At 36.9% G+C, this 22359-nt stretch overlaps 1 protein-coding gene and 1 long non-coding RNA gene across 9 annotated transcripts in view; one reads left to right on the forward strand and one right to left on the reverse strand.

The window, feature by feature from the left end:
• LOC111863231 overlaps positions 1–22359 on the forward strand; it is a 36848-nt gene that overhangs the window by 9088 nt on the left and 5401 nt on the right. Inside the window, exons 2-3 of one of the 2 annotated variants that reach the window (XR_002842563.2) lie at positions 722–812; positions 10958–11041. This is a non-coding gene — a long non-coding RNA (uncharacterized LOC111863231). Of the gene's footprint in view, positions 1–721; positions 813–10957; positions 11042–22359 lie in introns of those variants that run through there. The other variant, XR_002842562.2, reaches the window with a different exon arrangement.
• LOC111863230 (Down syndrome cell adhesion molecule-like protein Dscam2) overlaps positions 1–22359 on the reverse strand; it is a 407724-nt gene that overhangs the window by 7586 nt on the left and 377779 nt on the right. For all 7 annotated transcript variants that reach the window (XM_033750977.1, XM_033750976.1, XM_033750975.1 and 4 more), the window contains 13 exons: positions 21330–21610; positions 18645–18799; positions 16685–16866; positions 13794–13940; positions 12939–13094; positions 10999–11301; positions 9632–9773; positions 8886–9013; positions 6087–6536; positions 4678–4821; positions 3524–3682; positions 1797–1973; positions 696–832 (listed from right to left, as the gene is read on the reverse strand). In XM_033750977.1, the coding sequence (XP_033606868.1) occupies positions 696–832; positions 1797–1973; positions 3524–3682; positions 4678–4821; positions 6087–6536; positions 8886–9013; positions 9632–9773; positions 10999–11301; positions 12939–13094; positions 13794–13940; positions 16685–16866; positions 18645–18799; positions 21330–21610 (2561 nt within the window). The remainder of the gene's footprint in view (positions 1–695; positions 833–1796; positions 1974–3523; positions 3683–4677; positions 4822–6086; positions 6537–8885; positions 9014–9631; positions 9774–10998; positions 11302–12938; positions 13095–13793; positions 13941–16684; positions 16867–18644; positions 18800–21329; positions 21611–22359) is intronic.

The following is a 22359-nucleotide window of genomic DNA, read 5'->3' on the forward strand; positions in this document are numbered from 1 at the left end:
GTTTGATTCTTTGTCTACAGTGTGGTGTATCTTAAATAAAAGAACTATTACAGCTACTGACCCACAAAACTCAAGCTATAAAAGCTGTATAACCTACAGATTGTGAAGCAAGTGTTATGTACTTTATGTGGTTTCACGAAATGGTGGTTAGTGGGGTTTTGATCCATAATTTTAATTTATTCTCTGATGAAGGTTGATTTTAAGTAATTATGTGGGCAATCTAAACTGCTGTGCAGAAAATCCCCACAGTGTTCATGTTATTTCTTTGTATGATCTGAAAAATTGGAGTCCAGTGTTTAATCAGCACATGCTGAATATCAGGGCTTATATGAGATTTGGATTCTCACAGGCTGAGTAAAATTAATGTGGTCTTCTGGTATGTGACACAATGTGGTTTGATGGCTGGATACCAACACTTAGGAGCAACCTGCTTCCCCCATTTTCAGAGTGGAAGAGATGCTCTGAAGATAAAAGCAGCAGGTTTCTTCAAAGTTCTGGAAACTACAAGGCATCACATACCAGAAGACCATACTATTAATACGACCTTCTTCAAGATAAAATAAATAAAAAACACAGAATTAGATTAATTCTAGTGCCCTTGTTTGATAAAATAAATATCAGCCATTTACATTCAGAGACAAATCTACTTTATAGAGTCTGGTGAAGAGCAAAACTCTAAGGCTTGTCTACTTTACCTGTTTACTTTGTATACTGTTCACAGGACAACACTCATAACCAAACACCTGTTGCATCGGCATTTGTGGATTTCCTGCCATGGTTTCTTGTTCTGCTAGATGAAATGTTGCATATGGGTAAATATCCTCAGAGTATTCTGTAAGTATTGCATAGGATTTCATCAACCATATTATGAGTGCGGTTAGCATTTCTTGCAAAACCACGACTTGGATTTTAAAAAAAGTTTGTTTAATATGCTAGCAAATTAATAAATTATCTTCTATGCTTTTGAAATAATTGACAATTTAATAAATGCATTGATAACCAAAATTAAATATTTAGAAGTTTTCTCAAATGCTTGTCAATTAACACAGTGCGGTATGTTTCCTGGTTGCACATGTAGGAAACATTTTCCATATATGGAAGGTAGCTTGAAAATATTGACCACACAACTGTGGAAAACTGATAATGGGTGGTCCTCAGTTTGAAGAATTAGGGGCTGGTTTAAAAGCACTTTACTGCAAAACTGTTGTTTGCTATGGAGATTGTAACAAAGTCATGGAATAAGACAGATTTTTAGGGAGAACACTTTTATCTTAAGATTCCACTATTTGTACTTCAAGGCTTATCTGACTATAATTATTATGACCTTAATATTACAATAAAAGTATCACCAGTGTCTAATTCAGAATGTTCATTTGATTTTATGGACAGAGCTGAGTAGGTCAGAAGCCACTGTTTTCTAGTCATCAGCCCAGCTGACTTCAGTCTCTACATATAATTTCAAATTGTGTTAAAAATAGGGGGGAAAACTCTGAAGGTCTGAACTATTTCTGTTGTACTATTGTATCGTTATCTTTTTCATGGCAGCACTTCTATCCACTGTTTTGTCCTACAATGATTACTTTTTTGCATGCAGTTTCTGATGAGCTAGTGTAGTTCATTATGATATCATTTAAAATATGGCTATAATCTACCTAATTACAGTGCCTGTTGTGAGTGTTCTACTGATGATAAGTTGTAAAATGCACTTATTTAATGTTTTATTAAACATTTATAGGACTGTCAATAAAATTTGTGAGAATGGTTATGTGAAAATTTTTTATTCACCAATTTGGTACCTGGTATGCGTTCAAGGCCAGGGGACTGTAACTGTGCAGGTTTTCGGACTGTTGCATAATAACGTTCCCGTTGTTCTGCATTGTGCTTGTTATCCAAAGCAGCAGTTGCATCCTGAAGACCAGAACCTGCATCCAAGCCTTGTCCACCTATACCAGCTGCTGCACCAGTTCCTGGTCCTGAAAAACATTACAACAGGTTGGCGTTATTTCCAAAATAAAATCTAAACGTTAAAATACAAATATTTCCTGTACAGTAACACTGACATTGAAATAGCTCTCCTCTTATAGAAAGCTGAAAATTCATTCAGTTGAAATGAATGAAAGACCATTTCATTCAATATTTATAACATATGTCTCCAGAGAATGCATTATTACTTCAGCTCTTGGTATTACTAAGAACACTGTGACTACATAAAATCACTGCTAAAATTATACAGGACTATACTTTGCTTTTAATGAAATGAAATGAATTGAAATGAATTTATTTACATTCTATAAATCCTAAGCAGGTTAGTACCTTTGGATACAGAACAAGTCAAAAGGTTACATACATAAGTACAGGCAATTTTAGCTTAAAAATTAATATAACTTAATTTTACATCATTCTCTATTTACATTGAAGTATTCATCTAAAGAGTAGAAGGAATGAGCATGTAGATAATTCTTTAACTCTGATTTAAACTTTTTAGTATCATTGCCCAAGTTTTTAATACTTTGTGGCAGATTGTTGAACACTTTTATGCCAGTAAAGTAGACTCCTTTTTGATATACTGATAAAGTTGATGAGGGTAGGTGGAAGTTATATTTTTGTCTAGTATTCATGTTATAGACATCAGAATTTAATTTGAATTTATCTTTGTTGTAAACAACAAATAGGAGAAGCGATAATATGTATTGCGATTGAAGCGGTAGAATTTTTAATTTCTTAAATAATTCTCTACATGAATCTCTACTTCTACATCCTGTAATGATTCTTATTATATTCTTTTGTATTTTAAAAATTATTACACTATGTGAAGAGTTCCCCCAAAATATTAATCCATAGTTCATAATAGAATGAAAGTAGGCATGGTAAACCATCTTCAACCATCATATAAAATCCTATCTTTTATTTGTATGAGACTAAACTGATAAGTTTCAAGTACAATAACTTCTGCTGTGATTATTTACATTTCCATCTTTGTGGTAAAAAATGACAATGGGTAATTTTCTTCTGATTTTAGATTCACACTTAAAACAGATAAATATTATTTTTAAATTTCATCAGTTCACACATCTCTACTATTTTCAGGTTATCCTATAAATTTCAGGAAGAACGGATGCTGATGTCACAATCAGAGCAGAACTCTGCAGAAATTTTTGGGGGTATTTATCTGAATACTAATGTCATGCAATTGAACTTCAGTCAAAAATGTGTATTTTCATATTTCTTTTGTCCAGTACTGAGTTTGCTGCATGAAACTTTTCCAGTGTTATTATTGCAGTGTCAAATCAGGATTTTTCTCGTTAGTGAATACGCTATAGAAGTACTGTATGAAAGCATACATAGTGCACCATTATGTTCTTCTTAACAAATGTACAGCAGTGGCTTGTTGAAATAGAAAGAGGGGAAAAAATCACAACCAAAAGAGAAATCTTGTGATGAGCAAATAATTGACTTACAATATTTTGATAACTAAATAGAGTGTTTCAAAATTGATGTTCTGAAGAACATGTAATTTTCTTACGTCTGTGAAGACAGAAGACAACTGCTATGAAGGCACCTACTACAGCTATAGCAGATACTGCAGCAGGAATCACAACCTGAGTATCCATATAGAAAGGCGATCCACTCTCCTCTCCAGTACCAGTAATAAGATCATGGTCAGATGAGTGCTGGTGTTGGCCTGGAATCAACATAAATCTTAGTGATACTGAACAAGAAGACAAATATGTGTCAGAGCTGAATTATGGATAAGGTATACAGCTGCTTCTCTTCCCAGTCATTTATATTATAAATCTGTTAAAATTAAGTCTTTCGAGTGAACATTAGTAAGGGCCACTGTCATTTAATTCTATGATAATTTATAATTACCGTGAGAAGGCAGAAGATATTGAAACACAACTGACAGATGTAGAATTAAGTCATGAAATGACTGGAATTGCCTGGATATGATACTGGAAGGAAAGAGAGAGGGCAGAGAAAATGTCTCACTCACAGAAATATCCTCACTTGCATCACAGTGCAATTATGGCTCTGTGAATTCCTTGTCAGAGAGTTGGACTAAAGGACTGTTACTCTATGAGATACATTTTAATAGGCAATACAGCATCATTAAACTTCTTAGAGCTAATGGTAGAAGAAAAAAAACAATAAAATAGGGTTTCAGTTGTTTGATCTTGAACTTCCTTACTGTCACAGTTTAAGAGGCCATCTTTACCTTTGAAAAAACACCAGAAATATACATATGATCTCCCATATAAAGCTCAAACCTTTTACAACTAAGATAATTCTCTATACAAGTTACAAGTCAGTCACATAACAGGTGAATGAAAAGTTACAGATTGAGTATATGGAAAATGAATTACTCTAATCAGTGTCATGAAAACTTTATTATAAATTGGTAAAAGAACCTAAAATTGAAATATCTGAGGTTCTCACAGTGGAAAGTGTAATACTTGTGGTCTTTTGCAATATGCCGCCATGAGGTCTGCCAGACAGGAGCCCATGTATCAGAGGAACATGTTCCTTCTATCTTCTATTCTGAAGGAGGAGGCAGCACATTCCACAGAAATATCTGTACTATTAAACTAAATGGCATCACATGTGTGATGACCATACTTGTAATATAGGACTGAGTTCAGTAATTCAACTTTGCTCTTGTAGTAAGACTGCACAAACCTGGTATTGTGCTCCGAGTAACAAAAATGTACTGTGCCACAGTGGTGCCTGCTGGATTTCGTGCTGACACTCTCAGTGCATAACGAGTTGCAGGGATAAGTGCTTGCAAGATGAAACTTTGTTGGGATACTATACTGGAAGCCACTGAAATTAAAATGACAATCAGAATGAAGGTTCAAATTTAACTTCATTAAAGTGCTTAAAGTGCATCGGGATTAAAACCAAGTATTTTCTGAGGGCAAGGTTGGGGTGTTTATCACTCACTGAGACAAATGGTACTTAAGAATTATAGAAAATGGCAAATCAGACCCTACAACCATCTACTTCATAAAATACAGGAAATTTCTCTCAGAAAAATCCATGGATCAATGGCATTTTTCGAGACATTAGTGAGTACACTGTTTACCTGCACAGCAGAGAGATAACACAAGTAGCTCTATTACCACTTATATGTTAGAATTGAAACTCATAATTTTATGTGACCCGTTCTTACTCACAATAATTTCTGCACAGAGCTATTAAAGTATGAACCAGAAGTCGTAGCATTATTTGTATTATTATTAAACTTAAAGAAGATTGGATGATCTTTTCCTGAACATTAAGGAGCATGGAGTTTCACTGTCATAGTAAACTGATAAGGTTCATAGTGAGTACTATGCTATAGACAGAATAATTATATTGTGACATGTTGCGCAAAGGAGGATACCCCCTGCCTATGCAGCAGAGACGTGGTGGGTGAGTCAGCGCTCCGTCCCCCCCTCCACACTGTGACATGACACGCAACACAGCTGTGACACAGGTAACATGCAACAGCGATACCCATTGCGTAACAGGCGGGCACTGCGACTATATAAGGGAATTACACAGCCACCGAAGTTAGTCAGAAGTGTATCAGCGGCCGAAGACAGTTCTCCAGTCAGCAGTGAACAAGTTAAGAGTATCAGTCATCGAAGTGAGTTCTCAAGTCAGCAGTGAATGAGTTCTCAAGGCAGCAGCCTACGAGTTGAGTTGGAATCTAGCCAGCCGTGAGTTACGAGTTACGGACGCGTGTGTGAGAATCAGTGATAGTTCGTGATAACCGAGGAATAATTGTTGCACTTGTATAACTCCCGCGTTATAACAACGTGTAGACTACTGACAGTAGAATGAATTGTATATTGAACAGGGGTTGTAAATTGTGAAAACCCGTAACAGCGTTATAATTAATTGTAGCCGAGACTTGTAGGTTGTTGAATAAACCAATTAACAATCTAAATGGCGTCTTCAGTAACGAAACACGTTACAATATTATTCCCACTGTAAGAAACACTACCGTACCTGTTGGTACACAAGTATGTGTGCATGCACATTCCACATAACACAAACAGTTTTTAGAGGTATGGCAAATCTTTCACAAATTCCTGTCTTACCTAACTTCCAGTGTGAGCCTCCTGCAGTTTCTCTGTATTCAATAGTAAAGGCCCTTATCTGGCAACCTCCATCTTGCCAAGTGTCTAATAATAATGTAACTGATGTCATATTGACTTGGAGAAAGTGTTCTAACTTTGGAGCTTCTGGTTTTGAGCCCTTCGTTGTTACATCAATCACAGGACTGGCACTACCACTACCAATCTTGTTGACAGCTGCAAGCCGGAACTGATAATGTGTACCACACAAGAGGCCCTCAAGAAGACGTCTACTAACTCCTGGCTCAATGCTCAGTTCATCCCACTCTCCTGCCTCTCCGCCTTCACCTACTGATCGATATGCCAATAAGAACTGTCTCACAGCTGCACCACCAGTGTCTCCCTGTTTCCACTGTAATTGTACTGACTTCTGCATCACAGATGTCACCACCAGCACAGGTGCTGCAGGAGGCACTGAAAGAAAACATCAGATGAAAATTCAGCAAAGGATATGTCATTAGAGGGCAGGCCAACTGGTGAAACTGATAAAAAAATTGGTCAACTGACCTATTTTTTGTCAACAAATATTTTCACCAGATAAAAGAAAACAAGAGGTGGGCAGGGCATGTAGCACGAATGTGGGAGATGAGGAATGCATATAGGATATTGGTGGGAAAGCCAGAAGGAAACAGACCAGTGGAAAGACCATGGCATAAGTGGGTTGACAATATTAAAATGGATCTTAGAGAGATAGGATGGGATAGTATGGATTGGATTGATCTGGCTCAGGAGAGGGTATCAGTGGAGGGCTCTTGTGAACATGGTAATGAACCTTTGGGTACCATAAAATGCTGGGAAATTCTTGAGTAGCTGCAGAATTGGTGACTCAAGAAGGGCTCAGATCCATTAGTAAGTAAGTAAAAGAAAACGTGTTCTCTTCTAGCTGTCATATTAAACCTGCTACAATGAAATGAGAAGTAGCACTTGAAACATCTATGAGACATAAATTCTGAAGACTTCTACAAAGGTTCAGGTGAGAATGAATGTCTGAACCTTCCTCAAATTAGTTAATGTTGCAATTCTAAGAATACTTTAAGAACCAAACTTGGGATTGGTCACTGGACCAGAGTGGTTTCCTCAGAGGTGGTTCTGAAAAGAAGGATTGTGAAATTCTGAATTTTGACTGAGGCAAAGTGCTGCCTCTGGTGAACAAAAACTGATGCTTTGGAATGAATAGGCAACCCACTGCAAGACAATTGAAGGTTATGATCCAACAGCAATTAAATGCCAAATGTTCCCCTTCCATCAAGGGTTGATATAGCAAGCTTGGAGAAGTGAATCAATTTTGGGTCAGTACTCTTGAATACAGTCTTTGGAGCACTTAATAATTAAAAAAAACAACAGAATTTAAATTATTTATAGTGTAGTAATACCAAAAGTATGTGTAATCACTTATTCCATATAAAGCCACATGAGGACCTACCAATTCACCTATACATGTATCATGATTTGTGTGTGCCAAAGTACGTCTATCGTTCAAGCTCCATGAAACAAGCTCATCTGCATGTTAGACTGTCACACAGAGTGTGGGGTATGGGGAAAGGCTAGTAACATCTCTGTGTGCGCACTCAAATCACTGATGAACATCCCAGACATCCCTCCTCTTCTCACAGCTTCTAGAAACCAAGTGTGCTTCATCTTTCATGTCTGCAACAGACTATTCTAGAAATATAACTTTTATGAAACCATATGCATGAGATCAGGAGGGGCAGCAAAGCTTGGTGTGTGTGCTTAGGACCAGCATGCAACATTTGTGTGTGGTAATGCAATGTGATAAACTGGCAGCTACAAAACAAGATGGAGACAACAGTACAGTGATGATTAGTGGAGCAGTAGTAAACTAAAACAAAATTTTATCAAGATTGTTAACAGATGATGGAAGGTGTACTTGTGAAATTAAATCCAGGATTGCCATGGCAAAAGCTGCATTTAGCAAGAAGAAGAATCTTTTTACCAGCAAATTGGACTTAAATTTGAGGAAGAAACTAGTGAAATGCTACATTTGGAGCATTGCTTTGTATGGGGCTGAAACTTGGACACTTAGGGCAGTAGATCAGAAACACCTGGAAAGCTTCGAAATGTGGTGTTGGAGAAGGATTGAGAAGATCAGTTGGACCGATTATGTGAGAAATGAAGAAGTGTTATTTAGAGTCAGTGAGCAGAGGAATATACTACACAAAATAAGAAAATGGAAGGCTAATTGGATTGGTCATATCTTACTCAGTAACTGCCTTCTAAAAGAAGTTACTGAAGGAAAGATAGAGGGGCAGATAGAAGTGACCAGAAGATGAGGAAGAAGACGTATGAAGATGCTGGATGACCTTGGGGACAGAAGAGGATATTCTCATTTGAAGGAGAAAGCTCTAGATCGCATTAATTGGAGGAACTGTTTTGGAAGAGACTGTGGACCTGTCATCTTGACAGATTACTGATGAATGAATGTGACAAACTGTAAATAACTACTCCATTCCATTGAAAAACTTATCCTGAACTTTGATCTATCATACATCAAATATGCATATTTCATTGCTTATTCACAGTGTAGGTTTCCACATGTTAAGTTAATCAGATTTCTACAGTAGAACTGGAGGATGGATTGAGTAGGTCACCAAATGCAATCTTCAGCTTGTGTTAAGATTCAGATATATGGGCCCATGACAGAACACATAATGTCATCAAGCATGTCGGCTAAGATGAAGAAAGTGTATCTATAATCATCTTGATGTTATGTTTATATTAAGATGTCTGATAACACTGATTTACCTTGAACTTGTAAGAAGTACATGATCTCATCTGATCCATAGGTGTTTCGGACATGACAAGAATAATTTCCTTCATTGCTTCGTAATACGTTCATAATGATGAGTGTATTGTCAGAATTGATTTCCATCCTATTGAAGAGGAAAATATGACATGTATTATATCAGATCACTAATAAAATAATTCAAAAGAGGAATTTAAATCATAAAACCTGTATAAAAACATGTTGTGAAACTTAACATCATAGCATTTTCCTGAAATCTAACAATATTTTGGATTTGGTGTATATTCTGTATCATGACTCTATGACACACTACTTTTACTATATTATAGTACAATGTCAAACATTAATCATTTGTATAATACTGGGCCAGATTTGTGTGAAGAATGAAAGGCCACAGGGCTGAAGTCTGATTCTTTGACAATTTGACCATTTAAACAGCGTTTCAAAACCAGGCAGTGTCCATGGGGATCAAGGTTCATCTACACTGATAGCTAGCATATGGACCAAATATATTTCCACAGCAATAAAAGGGTTACAACAACTGTAATTATATATGTTTCTATTAATTGGATCTTCAGTATATGGTCAAATTATCAATGTTGAAATGACAAATGATTATGCCACATCATTAATAAATTATTTTTTCTTTGGTACAACAAAAAAACCTTTTGGTCAATGGCTTTCATGTTCAAAGAAACATGGTTCAGAATGAACTTCCATAAATTCACATAGTGTAACAACTCACTTTGGCTGATGGTGTAAGTTTAAATCCCCCAGTCTCCATTCTGCACTGGGTCGGGGCTTACCCACACAGAGGCATGCCAACTTCACAGTAACTTTCCATGGCACAGTCACAAGCTGGCCAAACGATACAATTGATGCAGGTACTATTAAGAGGAAAATAAACAAAAATTATATTGATCATAATTTTTTTAACAAGGAATCTAGAACTGACCTATTCCAATTTATTTTTTCCTGAAATGAGAGTTCCACAATGGTAACTATGAGACAATTCATGAGTCTGCATAATCACCATATTGGCATTTTTAACACAGAAAAAGAAATTTTCATGTTCTCTTTCCATAACATCCTACTGGATCCTATGCTTAGCTGCACAAAGTAACAAATAGTCATTCTTTTTTAATGTGACACAAATGTGTCAGACTTCTATGATGACTGAGGTTGGACTTGCCTATACAAGCTTCATATTTTGTATCAATATTGCTGATGTGAGGGATATAAGAAGCATGACAGAATATCACTTCTATTGCCATGATCTTTATAGAGACTACTGAAAATTCCTCCATTAACTAAAAGTTTTGCATCCTGAAGGTGGGAGTGTGGGAAAGTGGGAAGGGGAAACACACAGAGAAGTGACTGATTTACAGAAAACTTTGTAATCAGCATGGGCTAGCAGTTGATGTGATCCATTTTTGCCTAGTTTTCCTGGATCTTATTAATGACAAATTCTAAAGCAAAGTTGAAAAGTGCTGGAGATGAAGCATCTCATTGTCTTAGACCATTATGGATAGGAAACCTATCAGACAAATGTTTACTTATATGGACTTTACTATAGGTTTCATTTAAACACATTTATGAGCCTAGATAATTGTCTTGCTGTCTTTGTTCAACCTTGTTGATGTATTAATATTCATATACCCTGTTCTTCTTATTATATAACACTACATGTTTTAACTGGGGGCACTTGGTAGCATATTGAGGTAGGTTCAATTCCCAATGAGGTAATTGGACTTTTTTAATTGACCTAATCCTTCTACCTGCACTATGGCCCTGGAACCAACTGAGCCTTTGACAGGAATGCATGCCAGTAATCTTCCTGGAATTAAAGGACAGCTAATGCATAAGGCTATCTGTGAACCGATTGTCTAGAAAATGGTGAAGCCTCAATGTCTTATAACCCTATGCACCTCCACAGTCTGTTATAGGGATAACATTGCCCTAACTGGTCATCTTCAGGTGTATGGGATGTTGAGTATGTATAACTGTCACTGCTTGGATTAATAAAATGACAAAAAATCCCAGGAAAACTAAGTTAAATATCTGATTGCAGTGATAACAAAAGAGTAATTCAACACTAGGAATGAAACAAACCGGATGAAGACGGAGCAGGGGAGAGACGAATAACCGATGTACCAGCGCCCTGTCCCACACGGGTAGCAGCAGTTACCCAGGCTTCATACATTTTGCTGGCAAATAATCCAGACACTTCGTAGTACAACTGATGTGCTGCAACAGGATTCTTCACAGTCTTCAGTTCTCGGCCTTGTTCCAGAATACGTAAATGCACCGTGTATTTTGTGACAATGCCATTTGGATGATGAGGTGGAAGCCATCCAACGAATGCTGCATTTTCTGAACTAGGAACAGCTTTCACTTTCTCTGGAGCCTCAGGCACTAAGAAGAGATAAAATCAAATGTTGCATTAGTTCTCTGTGTATGTGAAGGTGGCCCATTTTTGCTGTTATTTGTCTATATTCCTATTGTAGGTATTAGTTTTATTTGCGCATAGAGGATTATAATTTTCTTGCATAACATTAATTACCCTGAATATATTAAAGTTTAAATGAAAGGAAATGAAAAGGGAATCCGGTTCCTGGGGCTAAAACTTGGCCATCCTGTCATTGGGAGACATAAGAGAGATCTGATCCTCCAGGTTGGGGGTTGGATGCAAGGCTGACAACCTTGCTCTATAAAAAAAGTTACTGCTGTGAAATCCAAAGAACTGAAAACCAGATGGAATACACAAGTCTGGCAGGAACTTCTGAGGATAGTTATGGTTCAAAATGGGCTGTTTTGATAATGATGATAATCTGTAATGAAGACATTTAAGAAAATGTCACAAACAAATAAAAAAACCAACAGAATGTGAACCTAGAAAGTTAAACTTTTGGTTGGAAATGTTTGCCTGTATGTAGTTCTATCAAAATTTAAAGTACAATCCACTACCTTTCCCACACCACCACAAACGACAATGTATCAAAATGGCCCTTTAACAAACACATGTGGCATAAATATTTCACTACTCAATATTCATATTATTCAATTTCTCTAATTGTAGTTACCTGCCCCATCTATTCATCCTGTGGATAACTTGGATTGCATGAAATACTGCCTGACCTACCAATATTATAGTGATGCAATGAACTTAGCAGCACAATATATACAAGTGGAAACTAATGAGTAATTAGTACAATTAAAATTAATAAAAAATAGGGCCTCAAAATATAACAGCAGTAAAATGACATGAATTGAATTAATAAAGGAAAACCAATAATACAAAGTTGAAAACAACTCAACGAAATAACACAAAATAAACTAGTGGTGTCAACCAGACTAGAGGGAAGCTGATCATTAAAGGAATTAAGATGTAAGGAAATACAGCCAAATGAAGAGAACTGCCTGGACCAAAGTCCACTGAAGTAATTGTGAGGGCAGGCGGTAATGCACACTTCCAGGTAAGTGGCAGCAGAATGCTGCAAAAGATCAGTAGGTAAAAGTTTTATCATAGTGCATATATTTTGGCAATATTAAGAGGCTAAGAAATAGCAAACAAATTTGTGTGGAAGATGATCAAGTGACAAACAGATAATAAGCGCTATAGAAGTGAATGTGTGAGGTAAAATTGTGTTACGTATGTATGTATGTCCACCAAAAATTATCTCACAAATTAGAAAAAGAAATATTTAAGAGACGAATCTGTTGGGGTGGCAGCTGGTAACAGCAGTTCTGTTCAAGTCCGGGGTGAGGTAACAGAGCAGAATCAGAATGAAAATACTGAAGTCATGACTGATATCCCTAGGTACACAAATGCAGTATTGTAAACAATATATCTGGAATTCTATTGACTAACACAGAGTTTACTCTAACCATTCAAAAGGTAACAGGTCCATTGAAATGTGTAGAAACATGAGAGCTTTGAAAATCTTCTGGTCTCTCAGCTTAGAATGAATCAGACTCTAAATGGGTTCAAGTTAAAATTTAGAGTCAACTGTATTGGTCAATATAAATATGTATAAGAACCGAGAAATTACCTGTTTCCTCAGTGGTACAAAATGTAACAGGACTAACAACACCATCTCCTGCTCGTGTGGAGGCAAGAAGTCGAATACTATAGTTGGTGAATGGTTTGAGTCCATGCAAAACAGCAGTAGTAGCAGTTGTTACCTTGCTTTCTCGCTTTCCAGGTTCTGCCCAAATAAAATATAATGAAATATTATGCTCATAATACCAGCTTCATTAACACACTCACGCACACACATACACACAACTTTTCTACAGTGGCATAATTCTCACAAAAAAATAACATTTCTTTTGAAGTATATTACACAATATTTTATCAAGAAACACACATAGTTGTTTTTCTGTGCATTTCTATCCTTTCATGTGTGCAGGCACTACAGAGAAAATAAATGCTGTCTGTATAAATACATGCGTCTTACTACCATCTTGCTTGTTTGTGTGCTTCTGCTGCTACTACTACTCGTAACTGCCCTGAACCCTCCTGGACTCTTACTTATATAGCTGTGGAATGGACATGGACCAACAGTAAACACATATCACGTGACTGTTATGCAGCCAGTCTATTGGCGCGTCTGTTGGATCTACAGAAAACACAGCTTCCTCTATTGTTATGTGTTGAACCATGTTTGCAGGGCTGTTGCCTGGCAACATGTTGATCAAATCCATTACAATATTTTACTTTTCAAAGCGTTAGCCAGGATAGCATGGTTAACACAAATGCTCTGCCATTGTACTGTAACCTTTATATTGAAAGCCAATGATAACAATTTTACATGCGGTAACAAGAAATGAAAAACATGGGCATTGGTGCTAGGACAATATAATAAGAGCCCCCTGGTTCAAAATCGCTGGTCTCAATTACCCACCATACCGTTCCTCCACTGGTTCATAGAACAGCTTGTAGCCCTGCACAATGCCATGAAGGTGGGAGCGGTCAGGTGGATGCCAGCTGACTTGTAGATCATGTGCTGATACAGGCGTGCAAATCACATCTTGTGGGGGTGCACTGGGCACTGGAACCGAAGTGTACATCATGAAGGGCACAGGATTTGTGATTCTCACAGAGGCGTTAAGGAAGAATTCTGTCTTCTGGGATATAATGCTGTGTAGTCCAGTGATGCTGAGAGTCAACTGATGATCTGGAGGAACATGTCGCCTCCATCTTCAGAGGTGAACAATAAGTCATGCAAGAAACCAGCCTGAATCAAGCTCTGCTTGCTACTTGCTTTAATGTTGGTCTCTTGCTTGGCTTATTCTATGAACCTGAAGATGGAGATGACATGTTCCTCTGAAACTGTGGTTGACGTTCACAGGAGTATGTGACATTTTATCCGAGATGGTAGAACTCTTCTTGATGGGTGCACTTCACTTTACTTTGTTGTGCAAGGTTTTTTTAATGCTAACTCACTCGTTTTCACATTTTTGCCACTAATTACTACAACATGTGACTGAGCACTTTCCCTAAAATTGAAAAGTATCTCAACAAGACACAATAACAGAAAAGGAAATCTGTGAGGAACACAAAAACTAAAACAAAATTCTTCACTACATATAAAAACTGAATAGTTCTTGTGCAGTGATTCAAGCAGATGAAATTGCAAAATATACTGAACAATAAGTCACTGCTATTAGAAGTACTGGAAACAGCAATTACATTGAAAACAATGGTAGATTCAGATTTATAATTTTTAACAATATCTTCTATATTTTCACATTTTACTGCAGAAGAACTTCCAAAGCGTTAGCTGGATGATTTATAAATCTGTATTGATGTAAAAGGAATGCTGTATTATTATGCAATTCATACTGTCACAAAATATTTGAACTTATACTCCTCTAATGTACATACTTTTTTTTTTCTTTTTTAGCTTGACTTAAAAGTCCCAGGAATTATTGTCCAATTCACATATTCCCCCATGGATTTTGATATCTTGCTGCTGAGGAATTATGTTTGACATATGCATTACCTTATTCTGCTCTTCCTCTTTGCCTGGAAGTTACTTGGAGGGTACACAGAATGGTATGTCATTTGTCTTTGAAACATCTCCCAGATGGGTTGAAGAGAGAGTCTGACATGATCACAGTTGTGTGATCTGTTAGTACACTTGTTTATTCGGGTTCAAAGTTACATATATTGGAACTAGAAACAATAAGGTGGGGGCACGCGGTAGCGTAGTTGGTTGAGGCACTATGCTACAAGCCGGAAGGTTGTAGTTTTGATTCCCAATGAGGTCACTGGATTTTTCAATTGACCTCATCCTTCCAGCCGCATTACAGCCCTGGGGTCGACTCAACCTCTGACAGAAATGAGTACCAGGAATCTTCCAGGGGGTAAAGGGCAGCTGGCATGTAAGGCTGACAAACTCACTATCATCTGTGAGCCAACTGTGTAGAAGAAGTGCGAGTCTCGACCTCTCACAACACCATGGGCCTCCTTGGCCTTTTACAGGGATAGCTTTACCTGTTTTTTACCTTTTATAAACAACTGGGCAGTGTCATGAAGTGTGTGAATAGAAAGGGTGGAAGTAAATCCATTGGTTAATAGTTTAAAATTAGAGCTTTGATTTGTGCTAGCCTGCTTTTAAAAGAAGACCTTAAATATAGGGAGTTGCTGGTATATACTGTAATAGAATCTAGAAATTTTCAACTACTTGAGGCAAATGGAGACTCTGATATCTTTCTATTCTCATGTGATGTAGCTCAATTTTTACAATTGTTTATCTTCTCTTAGTTAATCATTAACTGTAGTGGATTTAATGGTTTGCCTTATGTTTATGGTTACTGATAGAACATACTGTTGATATTGAAAGGATGACTTGTACCATTGGAGTCAGTTGAGTGTTTGCCTTCACCACTTATTCACTTGATCATGGTTGGTACTAATAATTCTAGAGGTAAATTTTCCCATTGAACCTTTGGGGAATTATGTATTAAAGACCACTGGATATCCAGGTTGTAATTAAAGGTGGTAGGGCAATGTAATTTTTAATTCCCAGAACTCTTAACTTGATTTCTGTGATTATGAGTAATTGTTGAATGAGTTTCACTGCAAGAGAAGTAGCTCAAGCTGATTAAACACTAACGAAGTGAGACTGGCTTGGTGCAAGCACATATATAATTAAGTATATGTACAGACCTGTGATATATGAACAGGAACTGCTACCATGTTTTTGTAGAACTAAGTTGAACAATCATTTCAATTTTCAGTTTCTCATAGTCATCATGTAAGATGTTATACATACATACATTACATTCTGTAGATCCAAAGTAAGTCAGAATGACTGTAGGATGTGGAACAAGTCATACAAATATAAAGCCATAAATGCAGTACAACTGAGACAAAAAAATACATATATATAAGTCAATACTGTCAACTTATGATATGTACATAACCTTTTAAAAGGACGAGTCGTTTTTAGACAGTAGGAATTCATCAACAGAGTAGAATGAGTGTGTATTTAAGTATCGTTTCAGTGCTAATTTAAATTGTGCCTTTTCATTCATTAGACTTTTGAGACTAGACGGTAGATTGTTGAAAATTTTAATGCCAGAAGGTAAATAAAGCATGGCCCCAGGCAGCCTTTGAATACAGGTTTCACTATATACGTGAACCTCCACCTGTAATTACTATTTTCCTAGTATTTGCCCAATACTGAGTACTTTGTTTCATACTGCTTTAATTCAAACAATATGTAATTCTAAATATATTATGAGCAACATCTCAATATAAATGTCTCTAAGCAAATATTTTTCTCACCATCTTCTAAGGTTTGTACAATCACTGGATCACAACTTGGTCCATCACCTCTGTTATTGAATGCCTCAACTATCACACTGTACTTGGTAAACTTTTCCAGTCCAGAGAGACGAACTTCACTATTAACCATTCCTGCACCAATTCTTGTAAAGTTATATGGTCCTTCATCTTCAGCAACAGGTCTGAAAACACAAGGTAAATTCTTCATGCCAATAAGGAGGGAAGAAATTGGCGCTTCAGAGTAATCTAGCATTACCTTATTGTAAGTGAGCTTTAAAAATTATTGCAGGAGAGTTATGTAATTTAAGTCAATCACAGCAGAAATAAAATATTCGTTTAGCTCATGTCATTGAAAATATTCATCTAATTAAAGTAAGTTATATTTATTCTGTTATTGTTCATTTTATGGAATGGAAAATCAAAACACCAATCCTCATACTGAAAATTATTCCATCACCCAGCAAGCAGACATTTTAAGCAGATACCTTAGAAATTAACATGATACTGGGTGTTCTTCACCATGAGTTTATTCTGGAAAGGCATAATATTAACAAGACAATGCACTGAGATATTCTTTGCTGTCAGTAAAGACATGTTCTGCTGTAAAATTTCTCTTACTTGGACTCAGGAAACTGGCTGATTCCCCATGATACTGCACCAGCTCATGTTTTTTTAGGTACAGGAGTTTCCAACAAAAATTGTATTATGGTGCTTCCACATCCTCCCTTTTTTTGAGCTCTAGCACTTGCAAATCACTTCCATTTCCCCATTACTCAGAAAAGAGTTCAAAGGAGTCAATAATAGTAGCATTTAAGGCAGTTTTCAATAAAGGTGTGAGGGTGTGCCTCAAATATTGCTATGGTCACTGTGCGACAGTGGAAGGGAAGTACAGTTTGCACCAATAAATTCAGTATTGAAATGAAAAGCCATCCTGTTGATACCACTGTCTATTCATATGAAGGCCCGTTGCATGGCAGAACCTTCTCAAATCCTGAAGAAATGGTCTGATCACCATGTCTCTGCAGCATTCTTGGGTGACTGTAAGAGCATTATCATCCTCAATGAAGCAGGAGCCTAATATACCATGTGCTGAGTGGGCACACCGTATTGTCACACGTGTACTAGGTAGTGGTTTCTGGATAACATCTGGCCGCTCAAAACCAAGGAAGCGAGTTGTCTGGTGACCACTTCCATATGAGTGGAAATAATACTCAACTATGAACACTTTTCCCTCCTTCAGGAGAGACACATTTCCAACAACTTCACAACACAACTTCCTTTTCACTATCGGGAACACGTGCGGCTGGAGCTATGCCCCGCACATGCGCGTTCGAGATGCGCGAGTTTCAGTACTGCATCTTTTGGCGCATACTGTACTTCAGAGACAATGTGCAATATTACAACAAAGTCAGGTAAGCTCATATGCAGTATGGTTTCCTATAGTTTCTTGCTTATCAATATATGATATTTTGTTCAAAGTTTTGTTATTACATTTGAATTTAATCACAAATTGTCATTTTGATCTGAGACTGTGAATCCAAGCTGAAATGGGTAGAAAATGAAGAAAATACTTCTGTCAATAAAACTAAATCTTACAACGGATTTTGAATAAGAGGGCCAAATTGTTCACAGTAATATGAAATATGAAAATCATAATAAAAATTACTGTCTCTCGCATTGCCTGCTGTGTTCATAACAAACTCTTACCTCATTCTCTTCTTCTGCTTTTGGTGGTTTCGTTCACAATGCACATTAAGTTTAACTGACTAGCAGAACTGGCCCAATCATAATAATGACAGAAAAATGTTATTATTATGGAACACAGTGTTAATGGCAAAGTACAAGAAACTGATTTTAAAATTCCTTGATTGTTTGTTTATTGACTTAGAATTATTCATAGCACAAATCTATGGAATTTTATTACAGCAATCCATAGCTATCTGTGAATTGGTATCTATACCCAATTCTTTTGAATCCTATTTTGTAACCAAGGAGTTCTCCATTCCATAGCTGACGTTCAGGCGGCTGCCATGTAACATGGAGTTCCTGTGAACTGGTTGCCTCCACAGACACCTGGCGGGGAGCACCACCTGGGATCTCACTTTCCGTCATAGCCTGGAAAGATTTTTTTTCATTTGTATTCGGTTATATCTTACACGGTAACTGCCTTCTAAAAGAAGTTATTGAAGGAAAGATAGAGGGGCGGATAGAAGTGACCAGAAGACGAGGAAGAAGACGTAAGAAGATGCTTGATGACCTTGGGGACAGAAGAGGATATTTTCATTTGAAGGAGAAAGCTCTAGATCGCATCAAGTGGAGGATCTGTTTTGGAAGAGACTGTGGACCTGTTATCTTGACAGATTACAGATGAATGAATGTATGAATGAATTCAGAAAAATGAATCTGAGACATCTGTCAGATGCTTACACTACCCTTCTTTGCATATATGACTCTTACAAGGGAAATCTCTGATCCATGCCTCGGCTCTAGCTGGATGAGTGATGGAGTTTTTATCAAGGTTGACATGTATATACGAGACAGAGTCTGAATATCTGGGGGGAAGGCTGAGGAAATCAATTTGATTTGTATGCATAAATAAATAACTTTCACTGTACTTACTTACTCATGGAGCTTAGCCCTTCTGGAGGAGCTGCCAATTCTGCAGCTACTCAAGAATTTCCCAGCATTTTATGGAATCCAAAGGTTCATTACCGTGTTCACAAGAACCCTCCACTGGTCCCTATCCTGAGCCAGATCTATCCAATCCATACCATCCCATCCTATTTCTCTAAGATCCATTTTAATATTGTCCACCCACCTATGTCTTGGTCTTCCCTCTAGTGTCTTTCCTTCTGGCTTTCCCACCAATATCCTATATGCATTCCTCATCTCCCCCATTCGTGCTACATGACCTGCTCAACTCATCCTCCTTGACTTGATCATTCTAATTATACTTGGAGAAGAGTACAAGTTATGAAGCTCCTCATTATGCAGTTTCCAAGTTTTCCAAAGCCATGAACCTATTTGAGATTTCAACACGATACTGCTCTTTACCCTCTACCTCATTTAATTTCTTGAGATTGAACCTCTCCATATGAACTCTGTGTGTTGTTTGTTTGCTCACTGCCAGTCTTTCCCTAACCTTTGCCACCACCAGGTAGTGGTCAGTATCACGATCTGCTGCCCTGAATGATCAGACATCAAGTATACTTGAATGCCGTCTCCTATCTATCAAAATATGGCCTATTTAATTGTGTATCTTTCCATCAGGAGATGTCCAAGTAAATTTATGGAAGTTATGATGTGGGAACATTGTACTTTTGACAGTAAGATTTTTTGATGTGACAAAGTTTACAACTCTAACTCCATTATCATTATTAATTTCATGCAAACTCTCATTCCAAATTGTTGGTTTGAAAATGTCTTTCCTCCCTACTTTGGCATTGAAATCTACTAACAAAATTTTCATAGGGTACTTCGGGAATTTATCAAATACATGTTCTAGTTCTTCATAGAATCTATCCTTTATGTCATCAATTTTATCTTCTGTTGGGGCATGAACATTCATAACAATGATATCACACAAGAACTTTCACTGTAAACTAAATAAATTAAATTTGGGCAATTTTAGAATTAATCCCAAGTGAGTAATAGATAAAACTTCAAGCTGAACTGAATAACCCCAGTATTAATTACTTCTTAAAAATTAACTGCTGAATGATAACGTTAAAACAAAAATTAGGCCACTCGGTAAATTTAATGCTGTTCTACATAAATAGGTACTTCTAGAGTCTCATAGTGGCAAGCCCAAAATTTGGTTAAACATGTGGTCTGATCTCTGTGACGTGGCAGACCAATGGCCAACTGACTTCCCTTGTGGGAACATGAGAAGCACTTGCCATAAGTAGCTTTCAGGAATATATAATCTTCCTCGAGGTTCTCAAAAAACTCCTCACTCACTGGGCTAGGGCATTAATTTCAAAATACTCGCTTACAAATCCAGAATTCCATAGGTCTGATCCATATATATCATATTTCATTTATCAGGGAAACAGTGACAGCAATCCATTATCAAGGGCTCATATTCATCAAATTAAATTAACTGAATACTTAATGATATTGAGAACGTAATATCTTGGAGTCATGTATACAGTATAGTCTACATATAAATATTACTAAAATGCTACTGAAATTACATAAATACAGCTGTGCCCAGTTACAGTACATGACTAGCCACCCCAGTTCAAATATTAAACCACATATAGCAAACAGTATTATCCAGAACTTCAGAGGGAAACACCACAAATAACCCCACGGACACAGAAAAGATTTCATTCCTAAAATTCCTTAAAATTATTTGGTTTAATTCAAAGATGTATATTGAATCTGAAATTTATTTTCTGCCTAGTGTCATCTGTATTACAATTCTGTTAAAGCAAATTTGTACTTTGATGTATAGATCACTAGTAAGTTTTAATCTGTTAGGGATTTCAAATAATTTGAATATCCTTTGGATGGCAGAGAGTGAGATTTTAAATTCACAAGAAGCACACACATCATCATATTTCATTCCATTCTAATTAGTCACAGAAGTTGATTCAGCATCATTACACATGTATGAAGAAACCAGTCTCTATTTACTCACATGTAGGGGGTCGCTAGGGGCACTGGTTCCCAAAGCATTCTCAGCGTACAGCCTGAAGTGATAAACTGTGGCAGGGCGAAGTCCTGCAACGAGCACCACACTGCGGTCCCCAGCCACTGTGAGTTGTGGATTGTGTTCATGCCATATATCAGATGCTTCCTTATATTGTAGGATATAAGATGTGACAGGAGAATCACTTCCTGCTCCAGGTGACCAGGAGAGAAGCACTGAACGGCTTGTCTGCTCTGCTATGTGTAGATTACGGGGAAAATTGGGGGGCTCTGTTTGAATTGCGTAAAAATTATTATTATTTAAAATAAATAGTAGTACATGATAAATATGTGGAGGTGGAAATAAATAAACAAGAAAAGCATATTTGGCCATTGTAAGAGTACTCACAACAATAAGTTATTAATGATTTTGTATGGATGTATGATCAGATATTAATAGAAGACACAGAGAATCATTGAGAGTAATCCTTCAAGATTTCAACTGACATGGTTGAATTGTATAATATGGAAGTACCTATAACTAAGACCACAGGCACATCTTTCCAAGAAAATAATATTAGATACTTTAAAGTAGGAATTAAAAAGGAAATAATCGAACAAATTAAAACTTCTACATGACTAGTGATAGGACAGAAGAACAGATCAAAAATATTCAGTAAAACTGTAACAGAATAAATGGAATATTAAGAATAAATTTTGGAAAAAGAAACGGGGAAGAACATATGGCTGAGATTTCATAATTTGTTTAGTAAATTAACTACTTTATGGAAGCAAATTCTGGATTCTGGGTAAAGAAAAGGAATGACGTACCAGCAACAGATAGCAGTTACAACTTGCTGGTGCACTGTATGCTTTGATCTTGAGACTAAATCTGAGTGTGAGAATACTGAACAACATATAGTTACAAAGAAGTGCTGTATGAGATCATCAGTCAGAATAACAAGAAAATAGTACATTCAAACTGAAAACACTGGACAACAATTTAATGAAAATAGCATGATCTACAGAGCTGGGAAGTA

The sequence above is a fragment of the Cryptotermes secundus genome, unplaced genomic scaffold (genome assembly GCF_002891405.2).
Source record: "Cryptotermes secundus unplaced genomic scaffold, Csec_1.0 scaffold688, whole genome shotgun sequence".
NCBI lineage: Eukaryota > Metazoa > Arthropoda > Insecta > Blattodea > Kalotermitidae > Cryptotermes > Cryptotermes secundus.